This window comes from Babylonia areolata, chromosome 32, assembly GCF_041734735.1.
Source record: "Babylonia areolata isolate BAREFJ2019XMU chromosome 32, ASM4173473v1, whole genome shotgun sequence".
NCBI lineage: Eukaryota > Metazoa > Mollusca > Gastropoda > Neogastropoda > Buccinidae > Babylonia > Babylonia areolata.
Genome location: NC_134907.1, coordinates 11,792,638 through 11,817,637, shown reverse-complemented (window position 1 = coordinate 11,817,637; position 25,000 = coordinate 11,792,638). Strand labels below are relative to the sequence as shown.

General features: G+C 40.6%; 2 protein-coding genes across 3 annotated transcripts in view; one reads left to right on the top strand and one right to left on the bottom strand.

Moving 5' to 3' along the window:
* LOC143276462 (arylsulfatase B-like) overlaps positions 1-12,656 on the bottom strand; it is a 23,511-nt gene extending 10,855 nt beyond the window's left edge. The window contains exons 1-5 of one of the 2 annotated variants that reach the window (XM_076580963.1): positions 12,533-12,656; positions 9,083-9,260; positions 4,662-4,821; positions 2,666-2,778; positions 158-274 (exon numbers count right to left, since the gene is read on the bottom strand). In XM_076580963.1, coding sequence (XP_076437078.1) covers positions 158-274; positions 2,666-2,778; positions 4,662-4,821; positions 9,083-9,196 — 504 coding nt within the window. In that variant the 5' untranslated portion in view covers positions 9,197-9,260; positions 12,533-12,656. Of the gene's footprint in view, positions 1-157; positions 275-2,665; positions 2,779-4,661; positions 4,822-9,082; positions 9,261-12,379; positions 12,485-12,532 lie in introns of those variants that run through there. The other variant, XM_076580964.1, reaches the window with a different exon arrangement.
* A 468-nt stretch (positions 12,657-13,124) lies between these two features.
* The window catches only part of LOC143276600 (coiled-coil domain-containing protein 13-like), a 41,144-nt gene continuing 29,268 nt past the window's right edge, over positions 13,125-25,000 (top strand). The window contains exons 1-7 of the mRNA XM_076581203.1: positions 13,125-13,246; positions 15,194-15,499; positions 17,413-17,487; positions 18,861-18,966; positions 20,577-20,716; positions 22,311-22,403; positions 24,985-25,000. The exon at positions 24,985-25,000 is cut by the window's right edge and continues 104 nt beyond it. Of these exons, the coding sequence (XP_076437318.1) occupies positions 15,272-15,499; positions 17,413-17,487; positions 18,861-18,966; positions 20,577-20,716; positions 22,311-22,403; positions 24,985-25,000 (658 nt within the window). The 5' untranslated portion in view covers positions 13,125-13,246; positions 15,194-15,271. The remainder of the gene's footprint in view (positions 13,247-15,193; positions 15,500-17,412; positions 17,488-18,860; positions 18,967-20,576; positions 20,717-22,310; positions 22,404-24,984) is intronic.

Genomic DNA, 25,000 nt, shown 5'->3' with positions numbered 1-25,000 from the left:
CACACACACACTTCACCCTCTCAGACACACACACACACATAAGCATGCACACACGCACGCGCACACACACACACACACACACACTTCACCCTCTCAGACACACACACACACATAAGCATGCACACACACACACACACACAAACACACACACACATACCGGATTAGCCTCATAGGAGTGATCGTAGTAATCCTCACAGCCTTGGTAATAGCCAAAGTGGGACTCGAACCCTCTGTACAATGGGGTGTACTCCTTGGCAAACATGCCCAGATGCCACTGGAAGGGGGAAATAACATAAAGTGTGACAACAGCAACAAGAAGAAGAAAACTAAGGCTACTTAAACACATTAACTCACTCCAGACAACAGAACGCTATAGTGGTTTCAACAATTTAACATTTTTTCCACGTTTTCCTCATGGGGTAGCATAACAATCACAGCTACACCGGGCATCGTGAGCGTGTCAAGGGTCGAATGGAAAGTTTCTTCATAAGATTCCGTAACAACACACTCCACAGCGAGCCAACAAGTTCAGGACCCCACATGACGAGCTAATCTGTATACGCATCGAAAATGGCATCGCAGGCGATGCAAGTGGAAATTTTTTAAGCAAACTGGATCATGACAGCGGCTTTTACTGCTGCTGAAGTGATTGAAATGCTTCAAACTAAAGGTTTCGATGACAAGGATCATGAAGACGTTGAATAAAAGTATATGCAGTGAAGAAAGCTACCAGCAAGAAGGTACTGATAGTGATTCAGCTTCTGAGAGCAGTGAAGAAGGAGGGGGGTGGGCGTTCACACGACATGAGGAGAGGGGTCAGTGGGTCAAGTACAGTGAGTTTCATTCGGTTACTTTATGTTTTGTATTTTTTGTGATTTTTTTCCTAACCCTAACAAATGGGTCATCTGTAGGGAAAAGCAAGGGAGAAAACTATTCGTCCGGAGTGAGTTAAGAACAGCATCAACAATAATACATCACTGCTATCAAAATATTATCATTACTGTCAACATGACTGATAATGACACAAAATCAGTGACAGCAGCAGTACTAAACTAAGCTAATGATAAACAAATAATAAAGAGTGGTAACTCTCTTCATACATAAGGTACACAACTTCAAGTCAATGCTGCTTGTTGCGACCAATTCAGCCAGCACACAGGTAATTTAATTAAAAGGTACATTGGAACAAACCCAGACATTGCCTCAAAAAAATCAGGAAGCTCCAGACCTGCCCTTATACCAGTCATTTCACATGTGTACACAGCAGCAACTACAGAAGAAATACGCAAAACCCAAATTAGCTTTTATTCAAGACACATAGTCCTTTAAAGAAGAATCCAAGCATTCGAAACCAAGTGCTTGAGGAGACTACTACACATCTCCTACAAGGAGCACAAGACCAATGACTATGTGCGGAACCTGGTCAGCAACCTTGCTGGGCCCAAAGAACCACTACTGGCGACTGTCAAACAACGGAAGATGGCATGGTTTGGTCACGTCATACGACATAACACCCTCTCGAAAACCATCCTGCAAGGGACTGTAGAGGGAGGGTGCAGACGGGGGCGGCAAAGAAAGAGCTGGTCCGACAACGTCAAGGAATGAACCAAAATGACGATGCCAGATCTCCTCACGACAGCTGCCAACAGAACGGCGTGGCGAGCTATGACATCTTCCTCATGTCCCCCCAACGACCCCAGCGGTCGAGGGAATGAGAGTGAGAGAGAGCCCTTTAACCCTGGACATGCGACACAGAATATACGGACAATACAAAACATACACATGGTTGCCTCCATAGTGGTTTTTTTTTTACTCAAAATGAAAGAACAATGAGGCCAGAATAGTAAATGATTAACTCATTCTACGCCAGGTACGAGTTAACTCGCACCATGATTACTTCCCCATGTGGACCAGGTACGAGTATTCTCGTACCAACACACTATTCTAATTTCATTCATTCTTGCTTGGTACAGTTAGCATTCTAAACTGAAAGGTTTACGGATTCTGGAAGCATGAAAACAAAGTTTTGTTTGACCGATTAAATCAACAATTCTCCATCGATTTTGAAGGAGCCTGTTGGCGAGCACAGTGTCTGACTTCTATTTGTATGCAATTATGAAAATGATATTTGATTTTTAAATGAACGATGATCTTTGTAGTTGCATTTCTTGTGAAGAGAGAGACAGAGAGAGAGGGGATGAGAGAGAGTGTATGTGTGCGTGTGTGTGCGCGTGGTGTGTGTGTGCGTGGTGTGTGTGTGTGTGTGTGTGTGTGTGTGTGTGTGTGTGTGTGGGTAGATGTGCAATGCGGTTTGGCTGACTGAAATGGAGAGGCACGTAAATTTCAGTAATCTGTATATTTGTATATAGCTATTTCCATTTGGTGCCATTTATCTTTTTATTTTCTATTCATTTTATTTGTTTGTTGTTTTCTTCTTATGTTGGACATGTGCTGCTGCCAAAAAGAAAATCTCTGTACCAAAGTATAGGCAATAAAGTTTGTGTATTGTATTGTATTGTGTATTGTGTTTCAGTGAACCACCTTGTTTTGTTGGGGTTTTTTCTGCAGTGGTCACATGTAGTTCTTCTAGTCCAGGGGATTTGTAGCGGGCATGTAGCTGTGGGGTAGAATGAGTTAAAAACGATAAAAGAGTGGGTAGACTCACCTTCCCCACCATATGGGAACGGTAGCCCAGGGGATTCAGGTACTGTGGCAACAGCTTTTCCGTCAGCGGCAATCCGTACGGCTGGTCCCCAAAGATCACTCCAGTCTGCATACCTGTGTGCGCAGCGTGACAAATGTCAGTTTCAAGGAGGTGGCAAGTTTCAGTTTCAGTTTCAGTAGCTCAAGGAGGCGTCACTGCGTTCGGACAAATCCATATACGCTACACCACATCTGCCAAGCAGATGCCTTACCAGCAGCGTAACCCAACGTGCTTAGTCAGGACTTGAGGAAAAAAAAAAAGAAAAAAAGGTGAATAAATAATAGATAAGCTTACACAAAGGATCTTACACAAAACTGCTCTCCCCAGGGAGAGTGCATCGCTACACTACAGCGCCACCCCCCCCCCCCCTTTTTTTTTTCCTGCGTGTAGTTTTATTTGTTTTTCCTATCAAAGTGGATTTTCCTACAGAATTTTGCCAGGAACAACCTTTTTGTTGCCGTGGGTTCTTTTACGTGCGCCACATGCATGCTGCACACAGGACCTAGGTTTATCGTCTCATCCGAATGACTGTGGAGGTGTGGAAGCATGTAACAATTTCAGTTTCAGAAATGTTAAAGCATGCTATAGTTTCAGTTTCAGACTGAAGGAGACAGCAAATCCTCAACAGTTTCAGTTTCAGATTAAAGGAGGTGGCAAATCCTCAACAGTTTCAGTTTCAGATTAAAGGAGGTGGCAAATCATCAACAATTTCAGTTTCAGATTAAAGGAGGTGGCAAATCATCAACAGTTTCAGTTTCAGATTAAAGGAGGTGGCAAATCATCAACAGTTTCAGTTTCAGATCAAAGGAGGTCGCAAATCATCAACAGTTTCAGTTTCAGATTAAAGAAGGTGGCAAATCATCAACAATTTAAGTTTCAGATTAAAGGAGGTGACAAATCATCAACAGTTTCAGTTTCAGATTAAAGGAGGTGGCAAATCATCAACAGTTTCAGTTTCAGATTAAAGGAGGTGGCAAATCATCAACAGTTTCAGTTTCAAAGAGGTTTCAAAGCTTGCGACAGTTTCAGTTTCAGTTTCATGGAGGTGGCTAGGTATGGGACACTTTCAGTTTCAATTTTTCGGAGGAGGGGCTGTTTCCTCTCACACAGATGATTCAATCATCACATTTTTTTGACTCATTTGTGTAAAAAAGTGAGTCTATGTTTTAACCCGGTGTTCGGTTGTCTGTGTGTGTCCGTGGTAAACTTTAACACTGACATTTTCTCTGCAAATACTTTGTCCGTTGAAACCAAATTTGGCATAAAAATAGGAAAAATTCAGTTCTTTCCAGTCATCTTGTTTAAAACAATGTTGCACCTCTGGGATGGGCACAACAACAACAAAAAAAAAAAAAAAAATTAAGCCTAATTATATGCAAACTGCATTTACTGTTATATTTATATTTTTTGTATACTCTAAACTTGGCACAACAACAAGAGGAGTCATTATTATCATTTTTTGTTCAAACAGGAACTTCTTTTGCTAAGCATGGAATTTTTATTTATTTTGCAAACGTTTTGGTGCAGATAGTAAAGAAGGGAAATTACTCTGTAATTAATGCTAGGGGACTTAATTTATCACAAGTGAGTCTTGAAAGCCTTGCCTCTCTTGTTTTTCTTCTTTTGTTGTTTCTGTTTTGTTGTTGCTGTTGTAAGCTCGGTTTTTGTTTGTTTGTTAGATTGCTTTTTCATTTATATGTTCATACAATTTTACGACTAATGTCTGAACTATTTTGTCCAGGGTTTCTTTCCTTGTTTTACGTACATATGTACTTTTGCAAACTATCTAAATTTTTTCATGTTGTCAGAAATAGAAAAAAAAAAGTTCTAAACACACACACACACACACACACACATAGACACAGCGCATGCACACACACAAGCACACACACACACACACACACACAGTGCATGCACACACACAAACACGCACACACACGCACACACACACACACACCTGTGTGAATCGGGTGACGCCCGGTCATCAGGGCACTTCGGGTGGGGGTACAGATGGGGGACACGTAGTAGTTGTTCAGCAGCACCCCTGTGTAGGCCAAGCGGTCAATGTTCGGTGTTGGGATCTGGTTCGAGCCATGGAAGCTGACGTCGTTGTAGCCCTGCGAACAGCACAGAAACGTTGACTGAATAATGATAAATGAATAACATATTCTGTCTGTCTTTCTGTCTGTCTTTCTGTCTGTCTGTCTGTCAATCTATCTATCTATCTATACCCCCAAAATCGGAGTATGGCTGCCTACTTCACAGGGTAAAAATGGTCATACACGTAAAAGCCACTTGTGTACATACGAGTGAAAAACGTTTTACAGGTTAGAAATTTCACACACACTAACACAATGTGGAGGAACTTCGTTTAATGTCCCCCATCACACATATTGGTGATTGAAGACATTTTGTTAGAGTGTTAATGTATACTTTTAAGTATTATCGTTTAGAAGAGGAGGAAGAGGGAGATGAATGGTGGGATTTAAGATTTAAATTAATCAACCCTTGACCCCTTTTGGGGAATGGAGGATGTCAGAAAATAATATAATCAAGATGATAACTACAATTAGCATGATGATTACATCAATGAAGATGGAGGATGTCAGAAAACAATATAATCAAGAAGATAGCTACAATCAGCATAATGATTACATCAATGAAGATGGAGGGCGTCAGAAAACAATAAGTGACGGCCTAGAGGTAACGCGTCCGCCTGGGAAGCGAGAGAGAATCTGAGCGCGCTGGTTCAAATCACGGCTCAGCCGCCGATATTTTCTCCCCCTCTACTAGACCTTAAGTGGTGGTCTGGACGCTAGTCATTCGGATGAGACGATAAACTGAGGTCCCGTGTGCAGCATGCACTTAGCACACGTAAAAGAACCCACGGCAACAAAAGCGTTGTTCCTGGCAAAATTATGTAGAAAAATCCACTTCGATAGGAAAAACAAATAAAAAACTGCACGCAGGAAAAAATACAACAAAAAAGAAAAAAAAAAGGGTGGCGCTGTAATGTGGCAACGCGCTCTCCCTGGGGAGAGCAGCCCGAATTTCACACAGAGAAATCTGTTGTGATAAAAAGAAATACAAAACTACAATTAGCATAATGATTGCATCAATGAAGAAAGTATTCACATGCGATATCTCGACCACTCAAAACTGATACTTTGTCACACATTCACGCACACACGTAGATGGAAAACCAATGCTTTTAAAACCAAATAAACCAGAAATATTACATGTATCTGCCAACAAAATATCATCCCTGAACTAACATGTCCTCACCTGTGACTTTATGAAGCAATATATCTCCCAGTGACGGGCGCAATAGCCGAATGGTTAAAGCATTGGACTTTCAATCTGACGGTCCCAGGTTCGAATCACGGTGACGGCGCCTGGTGGGTAAAGGGTGGAGATTTTTACGATCTCCCAGGTCAACACATGTGCAGACCTGCTAGTGCCTGAACCCCCTTCGTGTGTATATGCAAGCAGAAGATCAAATACGCACGTTAAAGATCCTGTAATCCATGTCAGCGTTCGGTGGGTTATGGAAACAAGAACATACCCAGCATGCACACACCCCCGAAAGCGGAGTATGGCTGCCTACATGGCTGGGTAAAAACGGTCATACACGTAAAAGCCCACTCGTGTGCATACGAGTGAAAGTGCGAGTTGCAGCCCACGAACGAAGAAGAAGAAGAAGAATCTTCCAGTACTTTTAAAACACTCCGCTCAAAACATTTTTGAATCACCAACATTGACATAATGTTGACAACGTTTCCTTACGTAAGCAAGTACTTACACATGTAGGGTTTTTTGTTTTTCTTCTTCTTTCTAATCTAAAAATCAGAAATGGACAAATATTCAAACGTTATGAAAACATCACGCATATAGCATACAGACAAAGTGCTTCCCAGTGCCATAAAGCATTCCACTGATGGCACGCATCGATTCTGATTTTTCCTTCATTCAAGTATGGTTCAATGTGAATCAAAGAAAAACAGAAACAAAAAACAACCTTTGAATAGCTAACTTGATGTATCTGAATTATAAAAATACTTTTCAACGAGCCTGTCACCAGGAAAACCCCTTCTTCTCGATTACGATTTGCTAACTGAACCACATGAAAGGCAAATGGAAAGGAGTTTGCCTCAAACACAAAAGAAGCATCAGGAACTTTGACAAACTGCATGCAAAAAAAAGCACCAGAGAGAGAGAGAGAGTCTGAGGGAGGGAGAGAGAGAGAGAGTGTCCAGCAAACTGGTCAGCAATCTGTCTTAATGCTCATATGGTACTAGTAGGTCACAGTTAAGTATGTGTAATTAAAGGTACTTTTGTGCTAGAATGAAAAATAGACTAAAATAATTAAACACATGTAGTTGTGCTTTTAAAAACAAACAAACATGAGTCCTCAAAACTTCTTGGCGAAGGGAGGGCACTTATCTTCAATATTATCTGGCAATTATCCAGCAAACTCATACTGATAATAATAAATAGTAATACAAAGTGAATAACGTTTGACATAAATAACAACGTGATTTCTGTGCAGCAATATCAGTCCCTCATTTAGAAATTAAACTCACACATACACACAATATTAACGATGCACACTTTGAACATTGAATACATTCCCATTTGAACGTTTAATCTAATCCTTTCGTCCCTTCAGGATAGTAAAATACATATCTATCCAAAATTCCTTCCCCTCTACCGCTACCTCTCATACTGATTGCCTATAAACCTATATCAATACATGTATAACATAATTTTACATACTAAACCATCTGCAGAAATAAAACAAAAGAGGTTGCTGTGATGCCTCATACGGACTGTCATATATATATATATATATATATAGAGAGAGAGAGAGAGAGAGAGAGAGAGAGAGAGAGAGAGAGGAGCAAGGTAGCAGAATGGTTAAGATGCTTGTCTACCAATACAGTGTCTGTGAAGGTCTTGGTTCAAATCCTGGTCTGCCCTTTCTTCCAAGTTTGACTGCAAAATCAAACGGAGTGTCTAGTCGCTTGGAAGAGTTGATAAGCCCAAGCACTGTGGGCAGCATACACTTTGCACATTGTAAATGAACCCATACAGCAGCATAAATGTTGTCCTCTGGCAAAAATTATGTAGAAGAAAGAAAGGAAATTTTCTATCTAAAATTACATTTAAATAACATACTTACCGTGACCCAACTAGTGCAGACTTCGGCAGGGGTCTGACATTCCTGTCCTGTGCAAACTACTATCCGCCTATGCGGAGAAAACGAAAGTAACTACGGCCGATAACCTCCCAGAAGTAGGTAACCACACACAAACATGCGTGCACTAAGCGTCTGACTAGTGTGTTGGGTTATGCAGCTGCCAGGTATCAGCCTATCAGTTTCAGTAGCTCAAGGAGGCGTCACTGCATTCGGACAAATACATATATGCTACACCACATCTGCCAAGCAGATGCCTGACCAGCAGCGTAACCCAACACGCTTAGTCAGGCCTTGAGAAAAAAAAAAAGGGGGTGAATAAATAATAGATAAATACATAAAAAAAATTACTACTACCACTACTAATAATATGTATAAGGCGCAAAAACTTGATAAGTCAACTATAAGCGTACATAAATAAATAAATAAATAAATAAATAATAATTATAATATAAAAAAGTAGTAGTAGTAATAATAATAATAATAATAATAATAATAAATAAATATCAGATGTCGTGTAGTACCCACACACGCACGCACGCACGCACGCACACATGTGATGGCCTAGAGGTAACACGTCCGCCTAGGAAGCAAGAGAATCTGAGCACACTGGTTTGAATCACGGCTCAGCCACCAATATTTTCTCCCCCTCCACTAGACCTTGAGTGGTGGTCTGGACGCTAGCCATTCAGATGAGATGATAAACTGAGATCCCATGTGCAGCATGCACTTAGCGCACATAAAAGAACCCGCGGCAACAAAAGGGTTGTTCCTTGCAAAATTCTGTAGAAAAATCCTCGATAGGAAAAAACAAATAAGACTGCAAGAAAGAAAAAAATGCAAAAAAAATGGGTGAAGCTATAGTATAGCGACGCGCTCTCCCTGGGGAGAGCAGCCCGAATTTCACACAGAGAAATCTGTTGTGATGAAAAAAGAAATACAAATGCAAACACACACACACACACACACACACACACACACATCACACATATACATATATGCGGGTTATGCAGTTGCCAGGTTTCTGTCTGTCAGATGTGGTATAGCACACACACACACACACACACACACACACACACACACACACACACACACATATATATATATATATATATATATATATGATTTGCCTAAATGCAGTGACACCTCCTTGACAAACTGAAAGTAAATACCATACTCACCAAATCATCAGCGACAATGAGAACAATGTGAGGTCGCTGTGACGCCTCAGCCTGGCCTATCACAGAGACTGCCGTCACAGCCAGCACCATGACCAATAACATGACCTTGTCCATCTCGTGCTGCTTTTATGCTGCACAAAATTTGAAGCTTGTCTTTGCGACTGGGCAGATATGAACTCTGCAAAGGGGGAAAAAAAACAAAAAACAGAGATGGTATGTGACTCATTATACTGTGGGAATATATTATATGCCACCATGCAAAACAACATACAAAGTTGATTATAACTTCATTTTTCTGTCAAAAAAATATCCATGAAAAAAATCCAGACATATCTGTGCTGTACAAACCCTGCAAATTTCTAAGCTATTATTCAGCTTAAAATGATAAATATAAAACAACCTTTCTTCCTGTGTTCGATCACCCAACCATGAGGTATTTCAATCAATACATACATCTTTTATATACATAAAATGCACTTACTGCATGCAAAAGAACCCATGGTAACAAAAAGGAAAAGAACCCATGGTAACAAAAGGGTTTGTCCCTGGCAAAATTCTGTAGGAAAATCCATTTGGACTGGAAAACAAATACGCTTGCAGGCGGGAAAAAGAAATGGGGGATAGTGATGCATTGTAGCAACATGCCCTCCCTGGTGACAGCAGCCATAATTTCACACAGAGAAATCAAATACAGAGAAGTAATTATTACAAAAAACAGTTCAAGCGACTGTACTTGCGATGCTACACAGGAGCGGAGTGATGGCCAAGAGGTCAGGCATCTACTTAGGAAGCGAAAGAATCAGAGCGCACTGGTTCGAATCACGGCACAGTCGCCAGTATTTTCTCCCCTACCATTTGACCTTAAGTGGTGGTCTGGATGCTAGTCATTCGGATGAGATGATAAAGCGAGGTCCTGTGTGCAGCATGCACTTAGTGCACGTAAAAGAACCCACGGCAACAAAAGGGTGTCCCTGACAAAATTCTGTAGAAAAATCTGCTTTTATAGGAAAACCAATTTAGGGGGAAAAAAAAAAAATAATAACACTGCATGCAGGAAAAAATATATAAAAAATGGGTGGCACTCTCAGTGTAGCAACGTGCTCTCCCTGGGGAGAGCAGCCCGAATTTCACACAGAGAAATCTGTTGTGACAAAAATTAGTAATACAATAATACAATGCATTCAATAAAGGCCTTGGCCAAGCAATACACACTCCAGCCTCTAAGCCAGGTCCTTACTTAAAAAACAATTTAGGTTTCAGTTTCTCAAGGAGGCATCACTGTGTTTCAACAAATCCACACACGCTACACATCTGCTAGGCAGATGCCTGACCAGCAGCATAACCCAATACACTTAGTACAGCCTTAAGTGCATGCATTTATATTTGTAAGAATAAGAATAACTTTATTATCTCCAACTGGAGAAATTTGGTCAGGTGCATTATCACAACATAGACAAGTAAACAACATGGGGACCGTAACTGTAAAAGTCAACAACAGCTTTTACGAATATTACAAAGACACAAATGTAAAAAATATCACATACACCGTTTCATACATACATCCACACACTGCAGGTAATAATTGGTATTCTTAATGCAAAAACAGAAAGAATTAAGAAACATTATTTTGAATATAATTATAAGCATAGCCTACTATATTGCACATTGATTATAACAGACAGATAAGAATAATGATAAATTGCGGAAAACCACAACCAGATAATCAGCACACACCCGCACCCACCCACCCCACACCCACCCCATACACACGGTTTACTTGATTAAACAAGAGTAATAAACATATGTTCTCAAATAAAAGCATTTCACATATTCGCTTTTAAAACATTGCAATTAATTATTACATCATAATTATTAACCGAAATGTGCGCCCATCAGAGTGCATTTTGCTACACAATTTTGCCAGAGGACAACACCTCTCTTGCCAGGGGTACTTTTTCTGTGTGCCAAGTGCGTGCTGCACACAGGACCTCCGTTTATCATCTCATCTGAGTTTCAGTTTCAGTTTCAGTAGCTCAAGGAGGCGTCACTGCGTTCAGGACAAATCCATATACGCTACACCACATCTGCCAAGCAGATGCCTGACCATCAGTGTAACCCAACGCACTTTGTCAGGCCTTGAGAAAATAAAATAAAATAAAATAACATGAAATAAAATAAATAAATAAATAAATAAATAATAATAATAATATAATTTAAAAAAAAAAAAAAAATAATAATAATAATAATCTTCTCTTATTCTCATCTGAAAGATGATAAGTCTCATCGGAATGACTAGATGCTCAGTTTGATTTTCCAGTCAAACAAGGAAGAAAGGATGAGAGCAGGGTTTGAACCCAGGCCCTCAGGTACACTGCATCGGCAGATAAGTGTCTTAACCTTTCGGCTACCTTTCTCCTATCTTCCGTTCCTCCTCCACTGTAAATTTGGATTTCTGTCCGTAGATTTCTAGAACATGTCAATTATAATTTACTAATGGGTGCATTATATTTCACTTCCACATGTTCAGCATTAACTCTCTCCATACGAACGGCGAAAGAATTGACGTTAACAGCGTTTCACCCCAATTACCATCATCAAAATATTGCAAGCAGAAGGCTCTTATACTGAAGACGTGAATGTTGACAAAGAATACCACAATTCTGACGATGAAAGCTAAAGGTTGGGTCATTCAGACACCCACTGGACATCGGAGGGGTCTGTGTAGAGGAGAAAAGAGGACTTGCCGTACTGAGTGAGTTAAAGTAAATTCTGTGAGGATGCAATTATACTACTTTATAAACCAGAGAGATTTTCTTTCATATGTTAGTTATTGTTATAGTTGCTGGATTTGACAATTAATTGACAGGCAAATCAGCATGCAAATGCAAACCCCAAAATACATATTTCAAGAAGGGATGTGGAAAAGCTGTGAGGCTTATTATAGTCCCACCTTCTGTATCTGTATCTGTAAAAGTCACTTGATTTTGAGGACTGATTAGCGTATTTATATGCATTACTTTAATCATTATCAAAAACAAAATAATCATGTACTTTGGGGAGGCGTCACCTAAGTTACCAGGACTAGAATGTGAAAGCATAGCCCAAGCTACTATGACAACTACTAGTACTAAAACAAACATTACCAAAATCAAAAACTGCATCGCTCAGAATGTCATGCTAAACTGCTTAAACAAATGTTACTTATCAGTCATTTTAATGTGAATAGCATACAGGAATACTTGCATAATTTCTATGCTTATCGATCCAAAACACTCAGAGAAAAAGTAGGAGCTGTACCAGCTACAGTAGGAGGTCAAGTGGATCAAAACTTCTCGAGCGCAGTATTCGTGATGATAACTTTGCACAAACTATGACAGTAATCCATTCATCTCAAAGTTCGAAAGTAGATGTTCTGAAACCACTCAGACGACATACAGTCAAATTACTTACGTTATGAATTAAAAGTGTTCTAGTGTACACGAGTCAGCATATTGATTGTCTTCGCATGGCTGTGACTCATCGATCACAAGACAGCTTGTGTTTCGAACAATCAAAGTTGCATCCTGAGTTTCATCCACTCTCCACCTTTCCTCCTTACGATGTAGCGTAGAAGATTATATCCCCCTAAAATAATGAGCCAAAACAAACAATAATGCATACGTATCATCGCCTTTGCTGGAATCTTTGTAGACTGAGAGAGAAATCGTGGATTTATTTCATATCAAATTTAACCAAATGAGTACTGTTATTTTACCGGCGATCTTCTTTTTTTTTAAATTATCTTATTATTATTATATATTTTTTAAAACAAATCTAGGTTTTTGTCATAGCATTTACACCCTACGAGTTGCTTACCTTTTCGACACCATGAATATGAAATACTCTTTATCGAAGCAAACAAACAATACTGTCTGATTATTTTTCATTTAACTGAACGTAAAAAGAGGAAACAGTGAAATCAGTCGGCAGGAGACTAAATTTAATAAGGGTGGGAAATTCAAGATGAGGGTGAAAAGAAAAGGAAAAAAACCCTGAAGAAATCATCCAATCAAAATCAAACATATTATTCGTTTCTTTGCTGTGACATTCCAGCGGAAGTTGACAATCGTTGCTACGAAAGAAGACAAAAAGTGTGTGTGGATCATCATTATCACCTGATTTACTGTAAGTATGTTCAAAGGGTATTAATCTCACTTAAATTTATTTTGAAACGTTCATTTCCCTTCACTTTTTTGTATATCTTCTTTTGTTACCAACTAGTCATGAACTTCGACGGCTGCAGATCAGATACAGAAATGGTAGAAAATACAGAATTCATCATTAATCACTTCACTTTTCGGCTATGAATTATCCACATTTCTCCCCCAACCCCCATAACCCCACCCCTGCGCCTCTGTGTGACTGGCGGAGTGAACGTCCGCGGCTTGTTGTGAATAACAATTACCATATGAAAATAGAAAACACGACACAGACTATTGAGAAATGCCAAATTGAGAAATACCGACGAATAGTGTGTGACAATTAACTATCCTTTGATACACATATAGATAATATTATAAATAAAACCAATCAAATGATTGGTGTAATTAAGAGTACCTTCAATTGCCTCGAAAAAGATACATTTCTCAAACTATATAAAGCATTAGTTAGATCACATGTAGTGACACCCATACCTTAAGAGACAATCTATAGCAATAGAAAGGTCCAAAGAAGGGCAACAAAATTATTAAAATAATGCTAGAATATGAGCTATGAACAAAGACTTACATACTTAAATGTACACTCACTAAAAGGTAGAAGATTAAGAGGAGATTTGATCGAAACTTTTAAGATATTAAATAACATAAATGATGTAAATTTATGCAAGACATATCTCTAGAATGTCAGATAATGATAGTACAAGAAATTTGTTTAGAACGCTGCAACACCAGCCTTAGGAAAAAAAAAATCACTGGCTAACCGAATTGCACAAATATGGAATGCACTACCAACCAAAGTTAAACTGCGCACAAAATACTAAGTAACACGTTAAAAAATCTCCTTGACATCAATACCATCTTAAAAGAAATTTTTTTTGATTATGATGAATGAAAACAAAGTTCTTGCAGAAGTGTACTTGCGTATCCCACCCAGCAACAACAAACAAAAGAAGAAAATAAATAAATAAAAGGAAAGAAGTGAAGATGAAGATTCAATGGGGACATTAAAAAAAGGCTGAGAAGCCTAGGTAGGTGACCTGCCAGTCCCTATACTACTACTACTACTACAACTACTCATTCCCTCTAGAAGAGGGGGGGGGGGAGTGTGGATATTGGCCACTCTTCTTCTTCCCTTGAAGTTTATCACACACACACACACACACACACACACACACACACACACACAACACACACACACACACACACACACACACACACACACACCACACACACACACACACACACACACACATAGGGAAGATGATCTGCATATATGAATACTGCTTGTTTAGTCACATATGTGCATGATATGTTTAGATATCTAATCACTTCATAAAAAACGAATACAACTATAATGTACAAAAAGTATGATTATTAAAACTGAGATATATAAAGTGTGTGTGTGTGTGTGTGTGTGTGTGTGTACGTTTAAATTGGGGCTGGAAGGGGGGTGAAGTCACATCTGTGACATATCCCTGTAAAGACGTAACGCCAAGGAAAGACCTGAAATGTATCAGTCTATACTCCAGTGGAGAGTGGGAAAGTACCACCGAAATATCAAGTGAGAGACACTGCTTGTTGTTTTGTATGAACTACAATAACTGAATAAGTTATATATATATATATATATATATATATATATATATATATATATATATATATATATATATATATATACACACATCTCTCTCTCTCTCTCTCTCTCTCTATATATATATATATATATATATAGATAGATAGATATACATGTATGCACACACACACATATATATATATATATATATATATATATATATATATATATATATATATAGATGTATCATGATATATGTATATATATATATGTGTGTGTGTGTGTCTGTGTGTGTGTGTGTGTGTGTGTTTGTATTTATTTTACATGTCTTTTCCTCAGAGTTTCCAACCACCAACACCACCTCCATCCTCCCCCACCCACAATAAAAGAGAAAGAGAAAAAACAAAAACCCAAACAATGGAAGGAGGAGGCGAATCCCTCAAGCAGCAGTTCCAGCTGCTCCAGGAACAGCAGCAGAAGCGCCTGCAGCTGCGACTGCAGCGCAAAGAGGAGAAGGACCAGCAGAACAAAGCGCACACCGCACGCTCGTCGGCCACCACCACCACCACCACCACCGCCAGTGCCACCTCCCTCACCAGCCGGGCGGGCAGCGAGTTTGGTGTCACCGATAACCTGGATTTGAAGGTGACGTGGATAGTTATATCTTCTTCTTCTTCTTCTGTGTTCGTGGGTTGCAACTCCCATGCTCACTCGTATGTACACGAGTGGGCTTTTACGTGTATGACCGTTTTTTTTTTTTTACCCCGCCATGTAGGCAGCCATACTCTGTTTTCGGGGGTGTGGATAGTTATATCGATAGCACCTATCTTTGGTCAGAAACTAAACTCTTGGATACTTCTCCTCCTCCTCCTCCTCCTTCTTCAAATTCTTCTTCTTCATCGTTTGTACCCCACCTTGTCTTCTTTGAAAGTCCAGTGCTATTGCGCTTGTCAGGATACTTATAAAGCACCTGTCTTCAGTCAGAAACCAAACTCTTGGAAACTTATATACAGCGCATATCTTAATTCAGTCAGAAACCAAATTTTGGGATGCTTAGATGGTGCCTATTTTCTCTTGGATACCTATATAGTGCCTACGACAGGCGCAATAGCCGTGAGTGGTGAAAGCGTTGGACTTTCAGTCTGAGGGTCCCGGGTTCAAAACTCAGTAATGGCACATGGTGGGTAAAGGGTGGAGATTTTTCCAATCTTCCAGGTCAACATATGTGCAGACCTGCTAGTGCCTGAATCCCCTTTGTGAGTATACGCCAGCAGAAGATCAGATACGCAAGTTAAAGATCCTGTAATCCATGTCAGCGTTCGGTGGGTTATAGAAACAAGAACATTCCCAGCATGCACACCCCTGAAAGCGGAGTATGGCTGCCTATATGGCAGGGTAAAAACGGTCATACACATAAAAGCCCACTCGTGTGCATACGAGTGAACGTGGGAGTTGCAGCCCACGAACGCAGAAGAAGAAGAAGAAGACTGCTGTATCAGATTTTTTGCATATCATGTACCCCTCTCTGCCCACCACTTTTTCGTTTGTTTGTTTGTTTGTTTTATGTAACTGACTGGTCTTTGTTTATTTGTATTTTCTAGCTTTTTATTCAACAGTGAAGACCAAAGCTTTCATGTCTTGCTTCTTTCTGTTGATAATTTTTGTTGTGGTGATCTTTGGAGAATAGGGGGGCCTGGGGGGGGGGGTATCAAAAAGTTTATGACCTGGTTTTGGAGCTCCACGCAGACGCTACAAGGACCAACTGAAGCAGCAGATGTCACGTAGCGAAATTGACCACCACAGCTGGGAGACACTGGCAGCAAACAGATCTGCCTGGAAAACTTCCACCAGGAAAGCTGTCAGGAAATTTGAAAAGGAAAGGACACAGACAGCCAGGGAAAAACGCGAGCGGAGAAAGGTAGGCATCATCTCAAGTTCACCCCTCCAGCGACCAGCCAACCTTCACGTGCGCCAGCTGTTCCCGACAATGCAAGTCCGGGATTGGCCTCTACAGCCACCAGAAGGCTTGCCTCGCCCGGACTAGACCTTCTTCCCAGTGATCTTCGGATACGAAGAAACTGCCATCATCATTATCATCATCATCATCATCATTATGATCTGGTTTTTGTTTTGTTTGTTTTGTGGGGGCGGCGGAGGGGGTTGGGGGGGGATGGATGGCGAGGGGAGGGGTGCAGGGTGGGCAGGGGTTGGGGGAGTGGGAGGTGTTTTGTTTTCTTTCTGTTTTTGATCCGTTGCAGCTATGTTAAGTCATTCCTCCAGAGATGTCAAAGTTACATGGCTGGATTTGGTTCTGTTCCTTTATTTCTGATGCTCAGTTGTTATGAGTTGGAGTCATGTGTTTTGTTGTTGTTGTTGTTTTATAAATGTGTGTGTGTGTGTGTGTTTGTGGAGTTGTTGTTTTTTATATAAGTGGGTGTGTGTGTGTGTGTGGCTGTGTGTGTGTGTGTGTGTGTGTGTGTGTGTGTGTGTGTGTGTGTGTGTGCGTTTTCTTGTGCACATGTGTGTTATCTTTTGGGTTGTGCTTTCTTCCTCACCAGCTTACAGACCCAGCACCGTTGGGCCCAAGCTACCTGTCTGAGGAACTGGTGGAACACCTCAACACACAGATCAGGGTATGTGTGGGTGTGTGTGTGTTTGTGTGGGTGTGTGTTTGTTTGTATGTGTGTGTCTGTGTGTTTGTGTGTGTGTGTGTGTGGGTGTGTGTGTGTTGTGTGTGTGTGTTTGTGTGTGTGTGTGTGTGTGTGTGTGTGTGTTGCAAGCATCAAGATAGAGTTGAATTCAAAGAGGTGGATCTTTAAGTTTTTTCAGGTTTTGTTGTTTTTTTTGTTTGTTTGTTTGTTTGTTTTTTTTTTTTTTTTTTTTTTTTTTTTTTTTTTGTTAAATGATTTTTTGGAAAGTTGGAAACCAAAACAGTTATTCTCAGGGAAAGAGATAGGAAGTTCGAAACAGTGAGGCCAACCACAGAAAAAAAAAGATTTAATGTTTTTTAGGGTTTGTTGTTTTTTTTGTTTTTGTTTTTTGTTGGTTTTTTTTTTTTGGGGGGGGGGGGGGGGTCGAGACGCGTCTAGAAAGCGTAGCATCCTAAAAAGATGGTACAGAGGGAGAAGATCGGAAAGGCAGATGGGCATACTGTTATGACGTAGATGCCGAAAGCAGAGACAATCCACCACTTGATTATCACGCTTGTGTACACATAATAATAATAATAATAATAATAAATAATGATAATAAATAATGATAACAGTTATGATAATAAGCTAATGATGATAGTAATGATAATAATAATGATAATAATAATTTAATTTGTAAGGTACCTTTCCATGTAAAACATGCTCAGTTGCGATGAACAATGTAAAAACTGATGTCTAAAAAAAAAAAAAAAAAAAAAAAATGCATGTACAAGACTAAAAAAAAACAAAAAAAACGTGCATGCATCGCCCTTTACAGGCAGCCAGCCAAACACTCCAGCACAAATTTATGTACACACACACACACACACACACATAGTCTGAAGTCTGAATGGTTTATTGTTTAGGCCTTTCTGCCCGTGACAACAGGGGTAAGGTGGGGGGGGGGGGGGTTAACATCCATTATAAAGAACAGCGCTAATATATGTAAAGCAAACAAAGGGTTGTAAAGAGAGAAAGGACAAACAGAGTAAGATACACAGAGAGAGAGAGAGAGGGACAGAAAGAAGAAGAAAAAGACAAAAGACAGATGGGCAGATTGGTATGTAATCATGCGTCATTAACCAAATATAGACTTGTTTCTATGGGTGAAGGCTTTGGACAAGAATAGAGAGAGTGGAATGCATGTCTTCACATCTGCAAACAACAGTGACAATTTAAATGCATTGGGGCGCACATGATACTTCTTCAGTATATACACACACACACACACACACAGAGACCCCCACCCCCACCCCTCACCCTGGCCCCCTCCCACCTCATATACCTACATCATGCTTTATCACGCCCATCCTCAGGAAATGAAAGATGAGAATGGGCGACTCTACAAACTGCTGAGCGAGAAGGACTTTGAGATCAAACAGCTGAAAAAGAAGAAGAACGACGAGAAAACGGCAGTGATGGGTACGTTTGATGATGATCATATATATATATATATATATATATATATATATATATATATATATATATATATACACACATAGTCCAGTCAGATTCATTCATTTGGATGTTTATTTGCTTTTAGAATTAATCATATCTGTGTGCCTGTCAGTCTGTCTAACCAGCTAGCTAAGTGTATGTTTGTTTTATTTATTTATCTGTCTATCTATCTATCTGTGTATTTATTTGTATGTTGTTTCATTTATCTGTTTGTCTTTTTTTTTCTTTCAAATAGTAAAGAGTGGTAACTCTCTCCATTCACAAGGTACACAACTTCAAGTCCGGGTTTGTTCCAATGTACGAGGGTCATTCAATAAATAAGGTGAATTTTTCGGTATAAGGACTTCTAATACAGATAGAAGCTTACTTTTTTTTTTTTTCAACGTAGTCTCCCAGCACTGTCACACACCTTTCCCATCTGTGCACAAGCTTCAGTATTCCCTCAGCGTAAAAATCTTTGGACTGATGTCTCAGCCAGTCGCTCACAACACTTTTGACTTCATCGTCACTTTCAAACTTCGTGCCTCTCGTGAACGCTTTCAAGGGACCAAACAGGTGAAAGTCTGAAGGGGCAAGGTCTGGGCTGTAAGGGGGTTGAGGGAGCAGTTCCCAGCCCAGCTCATTGATGGTCTGCACCGTTCGGGCTGCTGTGTGAGGCCTTGCATCTTTGGCACCCACCGGCAGCTGACTTTCGAGTAGCCAAGGTCATCATGGACAATTTTGTGTGCTGTCCCAACAGATAAGCTCAAAGTCCTTGCAATGTCATCCACTGTCACCCTTCTGTCAGACTGAATGAGGTCATTGACTGATTCGATCACCTCAGGAGACCTCACTTCTGTAGGCCTTCCAGGCCTGTCTTCATCCTCAACACTGCTCCATCCTTCTTTAAACAATTTAGCCCACTTGTAGACATTTTTTAATAAATGTGTGTATTAGAAGTCCTTATACCGAAAAATTCACCTTATTTATTGAATGACCCTCGAGGGAGACGGAGCGGGAGACAGAAAAAAACCCGATAGACTGGCAACAAAGCAGAATGGACAGGAGAACCATTTGCAGAGACCCTTTTTTCTCCTTTTTACCCCCATATTTTTAGTCATTTATAAATCATTAATCAGTTGTTAATTTGTTTGTTTGTTTGATTTTTGCTGTTATTTGTCGTTGTTCCCAGACTCGGAATTTCATCTGACCAATAATATGTTTGCTGACCGATAACATGTTTTTTTTCCCCGACTCAGAATCTCAGCTGACCAGTGAGACGCTTTGTTCCCTGGCTCAAGACCTCAGCTGACCAATGAAATGTTTTGTTCCATGTCTCAGAATCTCAGCTGACCAATGAGACACTTTGTTTCCAGACTCAGAAGAATCCCAGCTGACCAATGAAATGTTTTGTTCCCTGACTCAGAACCTAAAGCCGACCAATGAAATGTTTTGTTCCACGTCTCAGAATCTCAGCTGACCAATGAGATGCTTTGTTCCCAGACTCAGAAGAATCTCAGCTGACCAATGAAATGTTTTGTTCCCTGACTCAGAACCTAAAGCTGACCAATGAAATGTTTTGTTCCACGTCTCAGAATCTCAGCTGACCAATGAGACGGCAGCTACAAAGATTGTGGAGCTCTCTAAGAAGATCCGTGAGCTGAGAGCAGAGCTGGAATCAGAGCGTACACGCAGCAAGCAGCTGATGAGGAAATGCACAGAGCTGGAAACGCAGGTAACACATGTTCGGCTTTTTGTCTGGTTGTGTTAGTCATTACTATTAGTAGTTACAAAAAAAATTTTTCAAAAAGTTATTCAACCTTGCACTCAAGCATTGCTCTGGCGTTAAGATTTGTTTCATTGAAATGGTGTGCACATTCCTACATTTGCATAAACCGCAAGCAAAGGGAACTAACTTCAACGATATTTCTGGCTGTCTTTACGTGTCAGTTTGGAGGAAAAACCAGTCAGTTTCAGTATATTTTCTTCATGTTTCTGCATCAGTATGGTAGGAAAACCTGCTGGGACTGTAAACTGCCCAGGGTTGAATAGGTTAATAGGGGGGAAGGGGGTTGGGGGGGGGAACCCACAGGATTATGCTGTTGTTGTTTTAAGTTTGTTTAGAAGAGTGCCATGCAATTATTTTCTTTCTTGTGAATGATTCTATTTTTGTTGTTGTTTTTTTTGTGTGTGTAATTTTTCAATATCTGTACTTTTTTCTCTTTTTATTCAAGTTTTTTTTTTTCTTATGAATGATTCTGATTTAATGTTTAGGTAAGTTTCAATTACTTTTTTTTTTTTTTTCGATTGTGCTGTTTCTTCTTTTCTTTTTTTTAAAAATCTGTTTTGCATAGTTCCAATTACTATCTTTATTATGAAATATTCTGGGGTTTTTTTAATATGTTTAGATGAATTCCAATTTCTTTCTTATGAATTATTATGTTTTGGGAATCTGTTTAACTGCGATTCAGTTACTTTCTTACAAATCACTCTGTGATATTTTTTAATGCCTGTTTAGATGTGTTCTGATTACTTTCTTATGAATTAATCTGCTATTTTTCTCCCTTTTTTATTGTCTGTTAACTCACTCGGTGCGGCCAGTCCTCTCTTCTCCTCTACACAGACCCCTCGGATGTCCAGTGGGTGTCTGAATGACCCAACCTTTAGCTTCCGTCGTCAGAATTGCGGTATTCTTTGTCAACATTCACCTCTTCAGTATAAGAGCCTTCCGCTTGCAATATTTTGATGGTGGTAATTGGGGTGAAACGCTGTTAATGTCGTCTCTTTTGCCGTTCGTATGGAGAGAGTTAAGATGAGTTCCAATTACTTCTGTTCTTTCTTATGAATTATTCTGTTTTGGGAATCTGTTTAGATGTGCTCTGGTTACTAGCTGTGTTATGAATCAGTCTGTGTTGTTGTTGTGTTTTTTTATTTATGTCTGTTTAGATGAGTTCCAATTACTTAAATTCTTTTCTTGTGAAATATTCAGTTTGGGGGAATCTGTGTAGATGAGCTCAAATCTGTTTCTTTTGTTACGAACTATTCTGTGTTTCTTATGTCTCTTTGTTGACATGAGTTCCTTCGTCTTCTTCTTCTTCTTCTTCTTCTTCTTCTCCTTCTTCTTTATTTTCAGCTATTATGGGCTGCCAACTCCAACACTTACTTGTATGTATGACTGATGGGCACACCAGCTGAGTGGTTAAAGCATTGGACTTTCTATCTGAGGGTCCCAGGTTCTAATCCAGGTCACAGCAGCTGGTGGGTTGAGGGTTATTTTCTTTCTCATGAATGATTCTGTTTGTTTTTGTTTTTTTTTCTTTTCTGTGTAGATGAGCTCCAGTCGACCGCCAGACACACAGTCGTTAAACTCGGCCAATTTTGGCTCTGTTATCAGTCTCCGGTCTGTCACGGTCGAACCCAAGGTGAGAGTTTTTTTTAGGTTTTTTTTTTTTGTGGTCAGATGTTTGTCTTTGTTTGGTGGGTTCATCTGTTGATCGGCTGGATGGTTTTGAGACACACACACACACATACAACACACACATACATACACACACACACACATACAACACACACATACACACACATACACACACATACATACACACATACAACACACACACACATGCAACACACACACACACACACACACACACACATATACAACACACACCCCCACCATTCCCCCCTCACCCCCCCACGCAACCCCCCCTCCCCTCCCCACAAACACACACACATACAACACATAACACACCCATCCACCATCTCCTCCACACACACACACACACTCACACATACAACACACAACACACTACACACTCACCCACCATCCCCTCCACACACACACACACACACACACACACACACACACACACCATCCCTTACACACACACACATACACACACACAACACACCCACCCACCATCCCTTACACACACACACACACACACACACACGTGTTATATTAGTGGGATTTCGTTTTTTTCTTTTTCTTTTCTGCTTATTTTGTGTGTGTGTGTGTGAATGTGTAGGTGTGTGCATACAAGAAAAGAAAAGGATCAACTAGAACAGTGCAATGCAATCCTCATCCCATAACAATCAGTTAACAAGTTTGTTGGGTTTTTTTGTTTTGTTTTAATCGAAACTATCAATGAAATGATACCTGCAAGTGGCAATACAGAAACACTCCAAGAAAAAGGATGACACAGTCATTGTAAGGTAAGCAACCAAATAAAAGGCAGCGGCTCTGCCCAGGTAGGCAGCCTGTTGTGCGAATGGGTCCCTGTTTGTAAAACGCTTTAGAGTTTGGTCTCTGACCTAGGATAATCGCTATACGAGTATCACTCACTCTTCATGACAGAGTTACGTCCCATGACAGTAAGGGGGAATCACTCACTGACCCATGACGGAGCTCTGTCCAATGACAGGAAGGACTTGACTCATGACAGATACGTCCCATGACAGGAAGGGGGCATTACTCACTGACTTATGACATAGTTATCTCCCATGGCAGGTAGGAGGTTGATCACTCGCTGAATCATGAAGGAGGTATGTCCCAGGAAAATAAGGGGAAATCACTCACTCCTGATGGAGTTACCTCCCGTAACAGGAAGATCACTCACTGACCCATAACGGAGTTAAGTCCCTTGACAGGAAGGGGGGATCACTCACTGACTCATGATGGAGTTAAGTCCCTTGACAGGAAGGGGTGATCACTCACTGGCTCATGATAGAGTTATGTCCCATGACATGAAGTGGGGATCACTCACTGACTCATGACAAGAGTTATGTCCCATCAGAGGAAAGGGAGATCACTCACTTGACTCATGACAGAGTTAGTCCCATGACAGGAAGTGGGAATCTTTTAGTAACTCATGATTTCTATCTCCCATGACAGGGAGATCTTTCACTGACTCATGACAGAGTTTTGTGTGCCATGACAAATGGGGGGTCACACCACTGACTGACCCATGACAGAGTTATGTCCCATGACATGAAGTGGGGATCTCTCATTGACTCATGATGGAGTTAAGTCCTTTGACAGGAAGGGAGGGAGGGATTACTCACTAATTCATGACAGAGTTATGTCCCATCAGAGGGAAGAGAGATCACTCACTTGACTCATGACAGAGTTAGTCCCATGACAGGAAGGGGGAATCTTTCAGCGACTCATGACTTCTATCTCCCATGACAGGGAGATCTTTCACTGACTCATGACGGAGTTATTGTCCCATGACAGGAAGGAAGGGGGATCACACCACTGACTGACTCATGACGGAGTTATTGTCCCATGACAGGAAGGAAGGGGGATCACACCACTGACTGACTCATGACGGAGTTATTGTCCCATGACAGGAAGGAAGGGGGATCACTCACTGATTCATGACAGAGTTAAAATACCATGACAGGAAGGGAGATCACTCACTGACTGACTCGTGACAGAGTTATGTCCCATGACAGGAAGGAAGGGGGATCACTCACTGATTCATGACAGTTAAATCCCATGACAAGAAGGAAGGAAGATCACTCACTGACTGATTCATGACAGAGTTATGTCCCATGACAGGCAGGAAGGGCGATCACTCACTGACTGACTCATGACAGAATTATGTCCCATGACAGGCAGGAAGGGCAATCACTCACTGACTGATTCATGACAGAGTTATGTCCCAAGACAGGAAGGGAGGGCGATCACTCACTGATTCATGACAGAGTTAAATCCCATGACAGGAAGGAAGATCACTCACTAACTGATTCATGACAGAGTTATGTCCCATGACAGGCAGGAAGGGGAATCACTCACTGACTGATTCATGACAGAGTTATGTCCCATGACAGGAAGGGAGGGCGATCACTCACTGACTGATTCATGACAGAGTTATGTCCCATGACAGGCAGGAAAGGCAATCACTCTCTGACTGATTCATGACAGAGTTATGTCCCATGACAGGAAGGGAGGGCGATCACTCACTGACTGACTCATGACAGAGTTATGTCCCATGACAGGAAGCAGACGAGGTGG